The sequence below is a fragment of the Mirounga angustirostris genome, unplaced genomic scaffold (genome assembly GCF_029215605.1).
Source record: "Mirounga angustirostris isolate CCGP_5_RB_7025 unplaced genomic scaffold, mMirAng1.0.hap1 SCAF_1, whole genome shotgun sequence".
Taxonomy (NCBI): Eukaryota; Metazoa; Chordata; class Mammalia; order Carnivora; family Phocidae; genus Mirounga; species Mirounga angustirostris.
The window spans coordinates 121,247,480-121,262,149 of record NW_026991709.1 but is presented as its reverse complement, the minus strand read 5'-3'; the positions used below and the strand labels follow the sequence as shown (position 1 = coordinate 121,262,149).

Sequence of the window (14,670 nt, the reverse complement as noted above, 5' to 3'; positions counted from 1 at the left end):
GGATCCTGAAATCCACACCTTAAAGTCTTTCTCCATGAGTTTTTTTTTTTAAAGATTTTATTTATTTATTTGACAGAGAAAGACAGCGAGAGAGGGAACACAAGCAGGGGGAGTGGGAGAGGGAGAAGCAGGCTTCCTGCTGAGCACAGAGCCTGACTCAGGGCTCCATCCCAGGACCCTGGGATCATGACTTGAGCCGAAAGCAGACACTTAACGACTGAGCCACCCAGGCGCCCCTCTCCATGAGATTTTGATAGGCCGTTGAGTCTACTTGGAGCAGATAGCTAAATTAATGTAATCTATGAAATTTCTCTTTAGTCTCATTTCTAGATGGAACTGGTGTCCCTATCAAGTTTGGGAGATGGTATTTTGTTTGGGAGATGGATAAAAGCCTAGGCTGAGGCCATGCAAAATAGGACCCAGTGATGTTCAGGCTTCTTGGAGCCCATATACACAAGCAATCAGGCCAAAGGGACCCTTCCAGATTGACTGCTTGAGCTGGTCAAATGAGCCAGCTGATTTGCTTTGCCCTCTTAGCTTTATAGATACAACCCCCCCCCCAAAGTGTGTGTGTGTATGTGTGTGTGTGTGTAAAGCAACAAATGTACCTTTTATTTTAGAAACAAAAATATCATTTCTGACCCAACAATAGCCGGATCCCTGTGAATGAAGGGTTTGCATATTTTCCTGTTTTAACGGTTCTAGTATAAACAGTCCAAGCCCAGGCCTGATTGTCAGAAAGTCCTGAGCAGCCCAACCAGGGTGCTGGAAATGACTTCTTCAGCCCTGAGAACCTGGGCCCGGCTTGGTGCCAGGATTCGGGTTTGTGTTTAACAGTAGCAATAGGGTCAGGAGTTGAGGGAGAGGGCAATTGCAGTGATCCCCAAGACCAAAACTCATGCCAGAAGCAACAGCAGAAGCGGTAGGAGCAGTAACTACCATGTATTGAGGATTTCTTTGTACAGGCACCAGGCTAAGTGATGTAATTATTTGAATACTTTAAAAGTTCAATGTGGTAGCGTTATTTTTCTAATTTTAAGAATGAGATTCAGGCGGCGCCTGGGTGGCTCAGTCGTTAAGTGTCTGCCTTGGGCTCAGGTCATGATCCCAGGATCCTGGGATCGAGCCCAGCATTGGGCTCCCCGCTCAGCGGGAAGCCTGCTTTTCCCTCTCCCACTCCCCCTGCTTGTGTTCCCTCTCTCGCTGTGTCTCTCTCTGTCAAATAAATAAATAAATAAAATCTTAAAAATGAGATTCAGAGAGGCTGAGAAGCTTTTCTGAGATCACACAGCTCTAGGGGGGGAAGATTCAGGATACAAATGAAGGCACATTTGTCTCCTAACTATTACAAGATACCACACACAGGGGCACCTGGGTGGCTCTGCTTGGTCAGCGTCTGACTTCAGCTCCATCGTGATCTCAGGGTCCTGGGATGGAGCCCTGAATCAAGCTCTGTGCTCAGCCGGGAGTCTGCTTCTCCCTCTCCCTCTGCCCCTCCCCCTGCTCATGTTCTCTCTCTCTCTCAAATGAAATCTTTAAAAACAAACAAACAAACAAACCCAGGATACTGCACATAGAAGCCCAGGTCACAGACACCATCTTGTGTGCCAGCTGTGGGTATAGGGCTTTGTTCCTAGAAGCAGTCCAGGGCAGCTCTTCAGATACATTGCTGGTCCCTGCTTGCTTGCTTGCTTTTTTTTTTTAACACATTTCTCCCAGCACTCTAGCTCCACTGGTCTCTGGCAAAGGGAGGTAACAGTCAGCAGGGACTGGAAGGCTCTTTCCCAGCTCCAGGCAATCCCAAGTTTTTGGGTGGATCCTTTGTGCCCTGCGGGTGGGATGACTCTCCTTTTTGGGCTAACAAAGGACTCAAGATTTATTGATCAATGACTGATTATTTAGTGACCCAGGGAGGGAGACTAAGGAGACTTTCCTGGACCTGAAACAAAGAGATTTGTGCTGTTATATAAAAAATTATGGTTCATCCATATGATGTATTATTAAGCATTCGTTGAAAATCATGTTTCAGGGGTGCCTGGGTGGCTCAGTCGTTAAATGTCTGCTTTCGGCTCAGGTCATGATCCCAGGGTCCTGGGATGGAGCCCCATATCGCTTCTCCCTCTCCCACTCCCCCCGCTTGTGTTCCCTCTCTCCCTGTCTCTCTCTGTGTCAGATAAATAAATAAAATCTTAAAAAAAAAAAAAAGAAAAGAAAATCATGTTTCAGGGGCACCTGGCTGGCTCAGTTGGAAGAGCATGAGACTCTTGATCTCGGGGTTGTAAGTTTGAGCTCCACGTTGGGTGTAGAGATTATTTAAATAAATAAGCTCTTTTTTTTTTTTTAAAGATTTTATTTATTTGACAGAAAGAGACACAGCGAGAGAGGGAACACAAGCAGGGGGAGTGGGAGAGGGAGAAGCAGGCTTCCCGCGGAGCAGGGAGCCCGATGCGGGGCTCGATCCCAGGACCCTGGGATCATGACCTGAGCCGAAGGCAGACGCTTAACGACTGAGCCACCCAGGCGCCCCTAAATAAATAAGCTCTTAAGAAAGAAAATCATATTTCAAAGAATAAGATATGGAGAACCCTCATGGTGAAAGGTAAAAGGTAAAAGATATAGGATACAAAGTTGCAAAATCTGTATAAAATATGTCTTTAATCATGTAAAATTATGTAAAGTATATAAATAAAAGAACAGAGGAAAGTCACCAAAATGTTAGCTGTGGTAGCCTCATGGGGGAGGGATGGGATTTCCTATGTTTTGTTTTCTTTATGAATTTTAATGTTTTATTTCCCCAATTGTCTTCAATCTGAATTATCTTTGTAAAGGAGGAAAAATGTGAAAACCTGAAAAGTCCTAATATATAGCAATGGGAGTACACAGGTATGATTATTGATTGATTTGGCTCTTAGCTTGGTTTCAGCCCACAGAAGTGTCTTCTCCACTCACTGCTTAGGGCTCATTTCAAGAGCGAGGATGGAGGCATTTTGAACCAGTTTCGTTACCACTAGCAGAACCTGAGAGAGGCTCTGTGTGGGGCAGGTCAGAAACTGGCCCCTGCCTGTCCTTGAGCGCTCTTAATTTGGTGGGCGAGACAAGTGCACTGCAACAGAGGCATCCAAGCGCCAAGGCTACTACTGTTAAACGGGATTGGAAATTAATCCGAGCGGGAGGGCAGGGTTTTCGTGGCGTAGGCAGTAACCCTCGGGATACCAATCCATGCATGGTGCTGGAGTAAAGGGGCTTGAGCACAGCCCGGGGCTCTCCCTGGGGTCCCCCGAGTGGGCCAGTGGCCTGCAGGGAAAGGCCTGACGGACGCCTGTGGGTTGCGGCTTCCCACGCCCGGTCCTGTTCCTCCCCGAGGGCCAGTCGGCTGGGGATCCCGGCGGAAGCCGCAGAGCGACTGGATTGCCGGCGTAGAGCTTTGGCTCTCCAAGCAGCCCCCTAGTCCCAGCACTCAGGGTCTTTGGTGCCGGCGCGGGCAGGGGCCAGAGATTGAAAAATTCGGGAGGATCTCGACAGTGGTTGAAAGTGGGGCAGCCACTCCCAGGCTCCAGCGAGAATGGATCGCTTTGCCCTGCGCGAATCCCTCGTGGGCTCAGATTCTGGGCCGCTGAGGTAGGTGGCGATGATGTCGCTTGGTGCCAGCAGAGGGCAACCTCGAGGCTATGCGGCTGACTGGCGACCTCGCCAAGCAGCGGGCTCCCTTCCAGCGCCCAGGCTTTGCTGGGTGAGGGCGGCCTTGGAGCCCGGAGACGAGCGACCTCAGTCTGCGGGAGTCGGGCGCCAAGGCCCAAGGGCACCTGGCAAGTTGTGGTCAATTACACCCCTCCGGCAATCTCGGTCTCGGAGACAGGGCTTGGGGCCGGTGGTAACCAAATGTGCCATAAGCAGCAAGAAGCAAAACCTACACACAGAGGGAATACATACATGCATACATACGTACATACATACACAGAACAGATTCCAAGGGTGTAGGAACCTTTTAAATGATGCTAGTGAGAGCTAGGATATTCACGTCCTTGGGGAGTGAAGTCAGAGGCTAGGAGCTGGGTGGTTCAGCAGGAGATGTGGCTCAAGCAGGAACCTGGAGATCTGTGCTGGGGACAGAGGAACTGTGGTCTAGAGATCCCGACAGAGGTAACTGGGGATTCCAACCCCAACTATACCCGTCTGTAAAATGGTGGGCTCTGGGTCTTTTAGGGTCTCGAGAGATTTGAGACAGCAGAAACTCAATGAATTCAAGTTTCATCCCTGCCCCGGTTCCGGCACAACACAGGGCTCCTGGGTTGGCTGCTCGGGTGAAAAGATCCTGTCACCACGCCGTTTGCCTGACGTGGTTGTATTGGAGACGCAGGCCCCCCAGCTTTGGGACCAAGCTGCTTGTGGCGGCCTGGAATCTTGGGTGCTCTATCTCTGCGCTCCAGGGAGCCCTGAATTCCCCAGTCTTCGGCATCGGGGTCACCGAGTTCCTGCAGGGCTCAATTATCCGCCAACGAAATGAAGCCCAGGACCGGCGCGTTGAGTCTCTCGGCAAGCCTGGCGAAGGGCCAAAGCCCTTTGGGCCTAGGGTTGCTTGGTACTAACCAGGCCAACCTCAGAGCACACTGGGCAAACACATCTATGCTCCACAGCGGGCAGTCTTTAGCTGGGCTTGGTCTCTTACAGACAGTGTGCTCACGGGCATCCATTAAGTTCTCTTGGTTTGTTTCTCCGTCTAAAATTTGAAAGGAGAGCATTTCCCAGGGCAGCTGTGAAAATCGTGATTGAAAACTGGATAGGGTTGTGTAAAGGTGAGGAGTAATTACCACTCAAGAGCAGCCAACTTCATCAGTGCTTGCGCAGCGTGTGAACAGGACACACGCAAGAACAGTATCCAAACGTGTGCACACGCACATCACTCGTGTGAAAATGTGTATGCCTGTCTCCCTAGATGCATGGCAAATGCACGCATGTATGCATTTACTGCACATGCACACATACGGGACACCCTCGTGCAGACGTGTGCATGCGCATTCCTCATGCGAACACTGCTGTTTGTGCCTAGAGTCAGAGTGTGCACGCTGCTCAGCTGACCCGTTTCTCTCGAACTGGGTCACTGCCATCGGGGGTAACGTGCCGCTCTAAGGTGCGGGAAAGCCCGGATCCCGTCAGCGACTCGGCGCCGCCAGGCTCCTTTATCTCTCATCTGCCGGCGGGTGGGCAGCTCCAGTTTCAGTAGGGACCAAGATCCCCGAACCGGCTGGTGGGGGCAAGGGGCAAGAAAAGGAAGAGGTGGAGGGCGCTCCAAACACGCGAGGCTGCAGGGCCTCACTCCTCAGGTCTGTCGCTTTTTCTTTACCTCCCTAGGTCGCGTCCCCAAGGAAGACAAAAAGAGGTACCCCGATCCTCCATTCAGTTCCGGAGAGACGGCCTGGGCCCCCTCCCCTCACAAGCCATCAGGGAGAGAGGCGAACCGAGGGTTCGCCCTCGGTTAAGGAAGATAAGCGGCGGCAGCGCGGACCTGGGCCCCAGGGTCTGCCAGTGGTGTGCGTGGGAGGCGCGCGGCGTGGCGGCGGGAGGTCGCTCCACCTCCTCACCAGCAGGTCGCCGGGCTCGTCTTCCGTCTCTTGGGTAGGATTCTAAGCCGCGCAACCCTCGCGTCGCCTGGGTGTGTCTGCGGAGAAAAAGAGACACGCGTACTCTGGGAAAGCAAGGCCGCCGTCAGGCCGAGGCTTGAGTGCTGCGGCGACCCGTGTTTCTAAATCGCAGAAAGCGATAGGATAGGGTCACAAACGCTCTCCCGTCGTCTCCGCAGACCTTTCCGGCGGCCAGGACAGCGTCACGCAGAAAAGTTGAGGCCAAGCGCTGGAGGGGTCTCCGGGGCCGCGAGAAGGCACAGAGGCGCAGCGGCGACAGACACCGCACGGGTTCGGATCCTGCGGGCCAACCGAGCCCAGCCGCCGCGAACGCGAGTCTCCGCAAAAGTGGCGCACGGTTCCACTGCTGAGGACCGCGTCAGGCGAGGTCGGGCGGGGAACCACGGCCGCTCACCCTCGGAGAGCCTTGAAGTGGGGGAACGTACTGCTGGTGGGAACTTAGTGGCAGGAGTTTAGTGGCGGAAGGCTTTCGGGGAAAGTCAGACAACGCGGCCCGGAGCCGGGGCCGGGCCTGGGGTTGGGGGAGCAGCCCCTGGCCGGGTAGCCCGGGTTCCGGCAAGGCCGGCCTGTTGGAAGCGGCCAGTGGGACGGCCCCGCGGCCCCCTCCCTCGGGATTCCACAGGGCTCTGACCCGGCCTTTATCTCGGCGCGGTCAGCTGTCGTGGGGGCTTCAGGAAAGAAGACAAAGGCCCGGTGTCACTGCAGGCGGGGGCTCGGTTTCCTGACTCTGCTCACACTCACAGCCTTTAGCGTTGGCCGGGGGGAGATTTTTAAAAAATATGTGCCCAATTTCCTTCCCCCCCTCCCCGAAACAAAAAAAAGCAAAAAGCATATTCGTCTTCCCTCCTCGTCCATAGAGATGAAAGTTTCCTGGGATCCTGCCCTTTCCTTTTCTTTGCCTGCCTAGAGAAGTAATTTTCCTTTGGACATAGAGGAAAATCCCGGGAGAGGTTTTGTTTGATTCGGCTTGTTAGTATTATTACCAACAGAGTCAGGCTGAGCTCCCAATTCGGAGACCCGGAGTTGGCTTCCCGGCGTGGCGGGGGCTCGGGTGGCCTCTGCCCTCTGCGCTCGGCATCGCCAGGGACGTTCAGGGTCTCCTGCGCTTCCTCTGCCCGCCCCGCCGGCGGGAGCACCCGGTGCTCACACGGGCCCAGTCATTTCCCCCCGAATTTTGTTCAGAGCTGCCGGGGAGCGACCGCTCCGCTCCCTCTGCTCTGCGCTTGCAGCGCCGCCCCCAGGCCCGCAAACGCGAGGCTCTGGCGGCGCAGGCCCGGGTCTGCGGAGCCACTGGCCCCACACGGCCCCCGCTCCCCACCCGCCCGCGGCGCCGCTGCTCGCCGCAGCTCGGCCCAACCCGCTTCCTGCGTTTGCCCCTCAGGTTTCCCGTTTCTGCACAAAGACCGAGGGGGGCCTCTCCCACTAGCTGACCTCCGCCACCTCCCGCCCGGTCGCTACCTACTGCTTTTCTGACAAAAAGGGGGGAAAAAAATCCTCAAACAGCTCCGCGTTCCAGAGGGAGGCGCCCCAAGCGGGAGGCGCCAGCCCGGGAGCCTGAGAGTGGCGGCTGCGCCTGGACTCAAGCGCCAGGCTGGGTGTCACTCCGCAGGTCAGCTGGGCCTTTGTCAGAGGAAACCTCGACTATGCGGGAGGATTGCCTTAGGAGAAGAGACAGGGCTGCTGGAGGAGCCCTGGGCTAGGCCCACTGTCTGTGTCCCCAGGGCTCAGGTATTCACTGCCACGACAAACACGGGGCGCCTCTTGCTAAGAGTCAGGGGCCTGGGGCAGGGTAGACGCAATCGCCGGCGCTCTGAATTGGAAAAGTGCTCCATGGTCTGGGCTCTTGGGGGCTCAGGGGTGGCTGTGGCCCCTGGGCTAGAATGTCAGACCCTTCGGGATTACAACCCAAGGCCTGCCTTTCCTTCCTTCTTTCTTTCCTTCCTTCCTTCCTTCCTTCCTTCCTTCCTTCCTTCCTTCCTTCCTTCCTTCCTTCCTTCCTTCCTTCTTTCCTCCCTCCCTCCCTCCACCACTCCGTCCCTCCCTCTCCTACCCTCCTTCTCTTCTTTCCTCCTTCTTTCAATATGGGACGGAAAACCATATGACCATCTACTACAAAATGGGCATTTTGTTGTTAGAACATTTAATTACTTTAAAACTCTGCAAGATAGATATAATTATTTCTATTTTATAGATGAGAAAACTGAAATTCAGAATGTGTGTTTTGCTCAAGGTCACACAGTTATTAAAGCAAGTTGCTGGGTTCTATACTAGTTTTTTTGGGCTGAACAGGCCTTGCCCCTTCCTGCACAGGCCACCTCCCTGGGCTGACACGGTCTCAGAACAAGCTTGTCAGGGCTTATCACCAAGCTGAAGCCTGTGTAGCAAACAGCAGGCACAGCAGAATGTTTTGGGGGACAATCTGCATGCAGCTCAGTCCTGTGCTCCTGCTCCTCTGGCTGGCTGCGCCTTAACCCAGCTCACCGAACATCAAACATTGGCCTGCAGGGTCTGTGCCACTCAGAGAGCCCAATGGGCAGCTGGGCTCAGTGCTCTCAGGTCTCTCCATAAAATTTCCAAGGCTGTTTGCCCCACAGATAGCTAGGTGACCCCTGGATGGCCCCTTCTCTTTTCAGGACCTCTGGTTTCTTAAATGTAAGCTGAGAGAGTTGGGGTCCATTCTTTTATGACAGAATGGATCCCTGTTTTCAGAAAGTAGAAAGCAGATAAGACTGCCTGGTTTTAAGAATCCTTAATTTCTTGTTGTCCCTAAGGCAGAACTGGGGGCATGAAGGTTACTCCCAACCTCTCTATGCCTCTGGTCCCCACCACACAGGAGAGGTGTGCCTTCTGGTCCCATCCTTTCCTATAGGTCTCACAGATCTACTCCAAGAAGCAGGGCCAGCCCTATGGAGGCAGCTGGACCAACAAGGCATGGTCACTACCAGCTTAGCTCCACAGAGTGGGAGTACTGCAGGGCTCCTGAACCTGACCAAGCAGCTTCCTGGCCCCGACACCCTCCCTGGCCCAGTGGTGCTGGTGCTCCAAGCCTCCATTAAGGGAAGAGCTTATTCATGGGCGGACTTTCTTGGGTCTGACCCAGTTTCCTGACCCATTCTCTACTGCCCCCCTGACTGCAAGAAGCCCTGGTCTGCCCCTGATTTCCACCCACCGCTAGGGGGCTTTTAGAAACCTGGAGCTCCAGCCTCCCTTAGTGGGAGAGCCAGGCAAGGGCAGGAGGGCACCTAACCTCAGGTGAAATATCCTGAGCTTCATGCCCACCCAAACTGGGGATGTGGGGGCAGTGAACTCTTTAATTATGTAAAGGGGAAGCAGGCCCAAGACACCCTCTGGAGTAGAGAGTGAGGCCATTCCAGAAAATACCCTAGTTCCCCCCCACCTTTCCACAGTTCCTTGGTGCATATATTGCATGGCAAAGATTTTTCCCACACCCCCCCTGAGAACAGGGCACCTTACCCCCTTCAGCCCAAGTATTTTGGCCGGGCAGTCTTAGGGCACAGGGCTGACCAAGAATTTGTGTGTAAATGTGAGGAGAGGGGTTCATATTGTCAGTGATGAGTGTGAGGGTGTTCACATGCATACAAGCACATACACACTCCTCATTCAATACTATGTGTAGCAACTCATTACCCAGGACATGCAGAAACTGGCAGGGTATTTGCATCAAACTCTAAGTTGTATTTATAGTATACCCTGACAAACATAAATACATACATCCACATAGTCCAGCCATGTAGACCAGACCATATATGCTAAGGCATAATTGCTATGTATCAGGAACTCTCTCAAATACTTTTGCTCTCACTTAGGGAATTCCTTAAATTGTCTTCTCTAGTAGAAACTAGAACGTGCAAAGGAGAGGAGAGAAAGGAAATGAGAGATGAAGAAAGTCAGTGATTGCCTCAAACTTTTAGCACTGGGGGAAATGACCAAACTATAGAGTTATGGAGAAACCCCTAGGGCTGGAATTGGAGACAGATGTCTTCCTGTGGGCATCCATTGCGAAGTGGGGGTATAATCTGTCTCCCTTCTCTGTGTGGGATCTCTCCTCCCATCCCTGTGTAGAGCAGGAATCCCTTACCGATTCTTTCATTTGATCCTCCATACTTGGTGAGACTGCCACTCAGCTTTGGGTGCTTCTTGCCTTTCAGCTCTTGGGGACAGAGAGAGGCTGTCCTTCAGTGCTGGCCTGGGCCAACTTCCCCTACCTCCCTGAAGCCTCTGCCCTGGAGACTTTCCTCTTTTGCTTTCTCTGCTTGGGATAGCAGTTAGGGGGTGCCAAGGACCAACCTTACAACAGACAGCCTCAACCAGCTTAAGCAAAGGCTCTATATGTATTTTTTGTTATCATTCAGCAAGCCAGGATTATATACCAAGGACGTAAGCGCACACATTACCAATGACTTATGAACGCAACACACACTGTGGTCCCAGTAAGCATTCCTTGAGTATCAGGCATATGGTTATTACAATGCCCAAGATATGTGCCCTCTCCGAAGGCGAATGACAGACATACACACCTCCCATCCTGTCGCCTGGACACGACTTGCACTGTCCACACATATTTGCAGCAGGCGTAGACTACACAGCTGCCCATGAGAGACATGTTCACACCACAGAAAGCACAGACAGACACATGCACAGCAGTCCACTTTCTTTTCCACAACTCCTCATAGTCAGACAATGGTGCAGTGGCTCACTAGAAGCACCCAGACACTAGGCCTGACCAGTCTCTTGGGCTTCCCACCCCAGCTGACCCTCCCTCTCCAGCCTGCTCCTTCCCGCTCCCGTGGCATTGGCCGGCTCCAGTGGAGGTCGCAGGGTGATGCTCCTCAGAACAGCCTGGGCTTCATCCTCCACCTTCTAGCCTCCCCAGGGATACCCAAGGGAGGAAAAGTGTCCCGAGTCAGAGCCACTGCCCCTTGGGCACAACTACACATAACAGGGATCCCACCCTCATGATCCCATAGCATGACCACTAGTGTAGGATGAAGTGGGAGGCCTGCAGCCTTGGTCCCAGTCACCAGCTGGCCCTGACCTACTGGTCAGCCTGGACCTGTGGCTCCTCCTATCCAGGCCAAGTGGGGGCAGAGAGGGACACATGGCTGGAGTGGGGTCCAGCCCAAGCTGCACCGCAGTGGAGGGAAGAGCTGACTGATACCTGTCATCTCATCAGCAGACTGAAGGCCAACCACCCCTAATACCCCTAATACCGGGGGCCGCAACATGGTCAAATGCCCGTGTGCCTGCGAAGAAGCACCGGTCTGAATTCGTTATTGGGAGAGTCTCAGTAGAAGAAAAGAAGGGAAAGAAAATAGATTTCTACAGCCACGCAGTATGTTCATTCCTCTCTGATACTCCTAAATCTCTTACACATAAGTCAAGGTAAATGAATTCTGATTATTAAAAAATAATAAGGCAATCAATGTAAGTCGCTCCTTACATTTGTGTATGGGTTTGCAGCCTATAGAACATTTCCCCAAACAGGATTTTTATCTATTTGGAATAAACTCTCCTGGTTAGTATATTTGTCTGGAAAAATAGAAACGTATGAGTTCAATATAATGAACACACAGTCCATACACCTAGTACGACTGCATAAGAGGTAAAATACAGACTTGAATAGGTGCAAAAATCCAACAAATCCTACCTACGCCCAGCGCTTGTGAACGAACCTCGACTGATAAAGTCTCTTTGATGATGTTAAATAGCCACTACAGACCAGCGATGACACAGAAAACAAACAATCCCCCGGAAAACAGAGCAGCAACAACAACCACAAACGCCCTCCACTCGGGCTGCCCTCAGCCCTTATTTATCTGAAAAAGGATAAAACTTGGCTGGAAATCTCCCTCTTGTAACCAGCTGCTGAACAAACTTAGGCGAGGCAGAAATGATGTAAGTCCGTGTTAAAAGAAAGAACAAAAAATTTATTTGGGAATTGACAAGACGATAACAACAAACAAACAAACAAAACAACAAAAGTGCTCTAGTTCTTTCTAGAAAATTTGGTCCTCCAAACGACACACTACAGAACAACCAGGTCTAGGGTTTTCGGGCCAGCCGGCTCCGGGCCACAAGCCCGCCTGGTCCGACTGCTGCCGCCTAGTCCGACTGCCGCCAGGTTTCGCATTTCTCCTGCCCAAGGTGGGAGAAGTAAGACGTTTGCAAAACAAAAATCAGAGAGAGGACGAGCCGTCCCTGCAGCGTCCGCCAGGCAGGCAATGATCTCCCGGCACTCTGGACTTGCATCGGAAGATCCGGGGAAATTTGTTTTTGATTTGTTTTTAGACAGATGGGGGGAACCTCCCCAAATTCGTAAAGGAAACCAACTTTTACTGAGCATATTCTCCTACCTCTCTGAACATAGCTTTTTGAAGGCCCGACAGGAATTCTACTTCCAATCTCCTGGAAGAGATTTTCATGTTTTGCTTTAGCAAACTCCAAGGCCACAATACTTCGCCGGTTTTCCCGGTTAGTTTTTTTTTTTTTTTTCTTAAAAAAATATTTTAAAACGTTATCTAAAACAGCCCTCCCGATCTTTTGGGCGAAACATTAGCCAGCCGCCGCGGGCCTGGAGGTGCCCGAAGCGCCGAGATGGAGAGCGGAGGACACGCAGCCTGTCTCGGAGCGGGGATGTGCTGTAAACCCTAGCGCAGGCCGCCAAGCGAGGCAGCCGGGCTCCCCGGTCGGGCCCAACCCCCGCCCCATCCAGTGGGCCCCGGCAAGCGGCTTCTGAACCGCTCCAAGAGCCTACGTGGGGCAAACACACGTTCGTCCCTTTCTCGGGCGGCGCGGGTCTCGTTGCCCGCCCGGACCCGCGCTTCCAGCCAAGGATTGCGCGGCAGCCCGGCGGGGAAAGCCGAGCGCGAGCGCACCGACCTGTGTGAGAAGGCCAAGAGGTCTGCACCGCCGACGCCCGGCTGCACCTCGGCCCCGGCACTTCCTCTCCGCTCTGAATTTTGGCATGGGGTGTCCAGCCCGGACGCCGGGGCACCGGGAGGAGACGAGGCCTGCAGAAGGCGCGCGGAGAGCCGGCCTCCAGGCGGGGGGGGGGGGGGGGGGGAAGGAGGGGGGAGCGAGAGGGCAGAGAGGGCAGGGAGGCGAGCAACAGGAGGAGAAGCGGAGGAGACAAAAGAGGGACGAGAGGAGCTGAGGGGAGCGAGGAGGCGCAGAGGGCCTTGGACGCTGGCTCAGAAGATGGCCCCAGAGGGCGCGTGGTCCGGCCGGCGGCGGCGGCGGCGGCTGCGGCTAAGGCCGGCGTCGCACGTCCCCGCATCCTCAAAGCCGGCGTGCGCTGGGCTCTCAGAGATCGAGGCGCGAGTGCAGCGCGCCGGTCTTGCTGTCGTGGTCCCAGTAAGAGCAATGCATCATGGCGAGCTCGGGCTGCCGGGCGCAGGCGAACTGCAGGCCCGGCGCATTGGTGGGCGCGGGCGCCGGGGGCGCGGCGGTAGCCGGGCTGGCGGGGCTGAGCTGGCCCGGGGGCGGTGCCGCGGCCCCGTGGTGCGGCGGGGCCGGCGGGGGTGCGGCGGCCGCGTGTAGATGGTGTGCGTGCGGGTGTGAGTGGGGGTGCGGCGGCGGCGGGGGCGCGGCCGGCGGGCCTCCCAGGCCGTTGTACGAGTTCACCACACCGGGAGGCAGCGCCATGCTCTGCACGCGTGAGTACGGCCCATACGAGGCGGCCGGGCCAGCCAGCCCCTTGACTACCGCGGCCGCGCCCGGGCTGCCCGGGCCCGCGGCGGCAGCAGCCGCCGCCGCCGCCGCAGCGGCCGCCGCCATCTGGCAGGAGGCGTAGGGCATGGGTGAGGGCGGCTGCGGTAGCGGCCAGGAGTTGTTGAGGAAGCCGGACTGCAGGTACTTGGGGGGCGCCAGGTAGCCATAGCCGTCGGCCCCCGCGCCCGCTACGCCGCAGCCGCCCGCGGCGCCTCCGGCCCCGAAGAGCCCCTTGCCGGGCTGGAAGTGCGCGGGCGGCGGCCGGAAGGGCCGCTTCATGCGGCGGCGGCGCCGGTAGTTGCCCTTCTCGAACATGTCCTCGCAGGCCGGGTCCAGCGTCCAGTAGTTGCCCTTGCGCTCGCCGCCGCCCTCGCGCGGCACCTTGATGAAGCACTCGTTGAGGCTGAGATTGTGGCGGATGCTATTCTGCCAGCCCTTCTTGTTCTTCTCGTAGAACGGGAACTTGGCGATAATGTACTGGTAGATGCCGGACAGAGTGAGCCTCTTCTCGGCGCTCTCGCGGATCGCCATGGCGATGAGCGCCACGTACGAGTACGGGGGCTTCTGAGCGGGGTCGGGCTTCTCCGGGGCTGTCCCGGCGCCGCCGCCTCCTCCTCCCTTGCCGGGGCTCGGCGGCGGCGGTGCCTCCGGCTCCTTGGCTGCGCGGCCGGTCTCCGGCGCCAGCAGGGCCCCCGCGGCGTCCTCGGGCTCGGGGTAGCTGGCCATCATGACAAAGCCGGCGCGCCGCGGCCAGGCAGCCCCTGCTCTTTTCCCTTGGTGCTGGCGCGGCAGAGTCCGGGCGCACAAGTCCGCTCACGGCCGAGTCTCAAACTTCTGGAGACTGCGGATGCCGCCCGTGCTCGCTCGCTGGCGGCCTCTCGCTCCGCTCCTCTCCTCTTTCCCTTCCCCTAGGGAGCGGCCGGCGGGAGTGGAGCTCAGCCTCTGGCCATGGGGAGTCCGCCCAACAGAGAGGGGCTCCGGCCCCGCCGCCCCTCCCCGCCCAGGCCAGTCCCCGCCTCGGTGGGTTTTCTTTTCGGCGCTCTTCCCCTCCCCCCACCCTCCGGTTTCCCGAGGCACGACCCGCGTCTCTGGCGGAGCTGCCTCCTGGAGTCCCTAGTGCGCCAGGAGCCTCGCTTAGTTCTGATTCGTATGGGCTCCGCCGAGTTCCGCTTGCGTCAGGCGCCTTCGCCCCTATAGCGGGGCGGCCAGTCGCGCACGGGCGAGTTCATCTCCAAGTCACTTTTTGTAAACGCCCCGCGCAGCCCGGACCGGCCTGCCCCCTCCCAGCGAGCTGAGGGGG

General features: G+C 55.7%; 1 protein-coding gene across 1 annotated transcript; it reads right to left on the bottom strand.

The window, feature by feature from the left end:
• Positions 1-11,565: 11,565 nt before the first annotated feature.
• FOXL2 (forkhead box L2) lies at positions 11,566-14,451 on the bottom strand. The gene has a single exon (XM_045863719.2). It carries the CDS (start codon positions 14,097-14,099, stop codon positions 12,963-12,965), a length of 1,137 nt encoding a protein of 378 aa, XP_045719675.1. The 5' UTR covers positions 14,100-14,451; the 3' UTR covers positions 11,566-12,962.
• Between the last annotated feature and the right edge of the window lie 219 nt (positions 14,452-14,670).

What these genes read in the sequence shown, in the direction of transcription:
- FOXL2 (XM_045863719.2), bottom strand. Translation starts at nt 14,099, where the DNA reads ATGATGGCCAGCTACCCCGAGCCCGAGGACGCCGCGGGGGCCCTGCTG.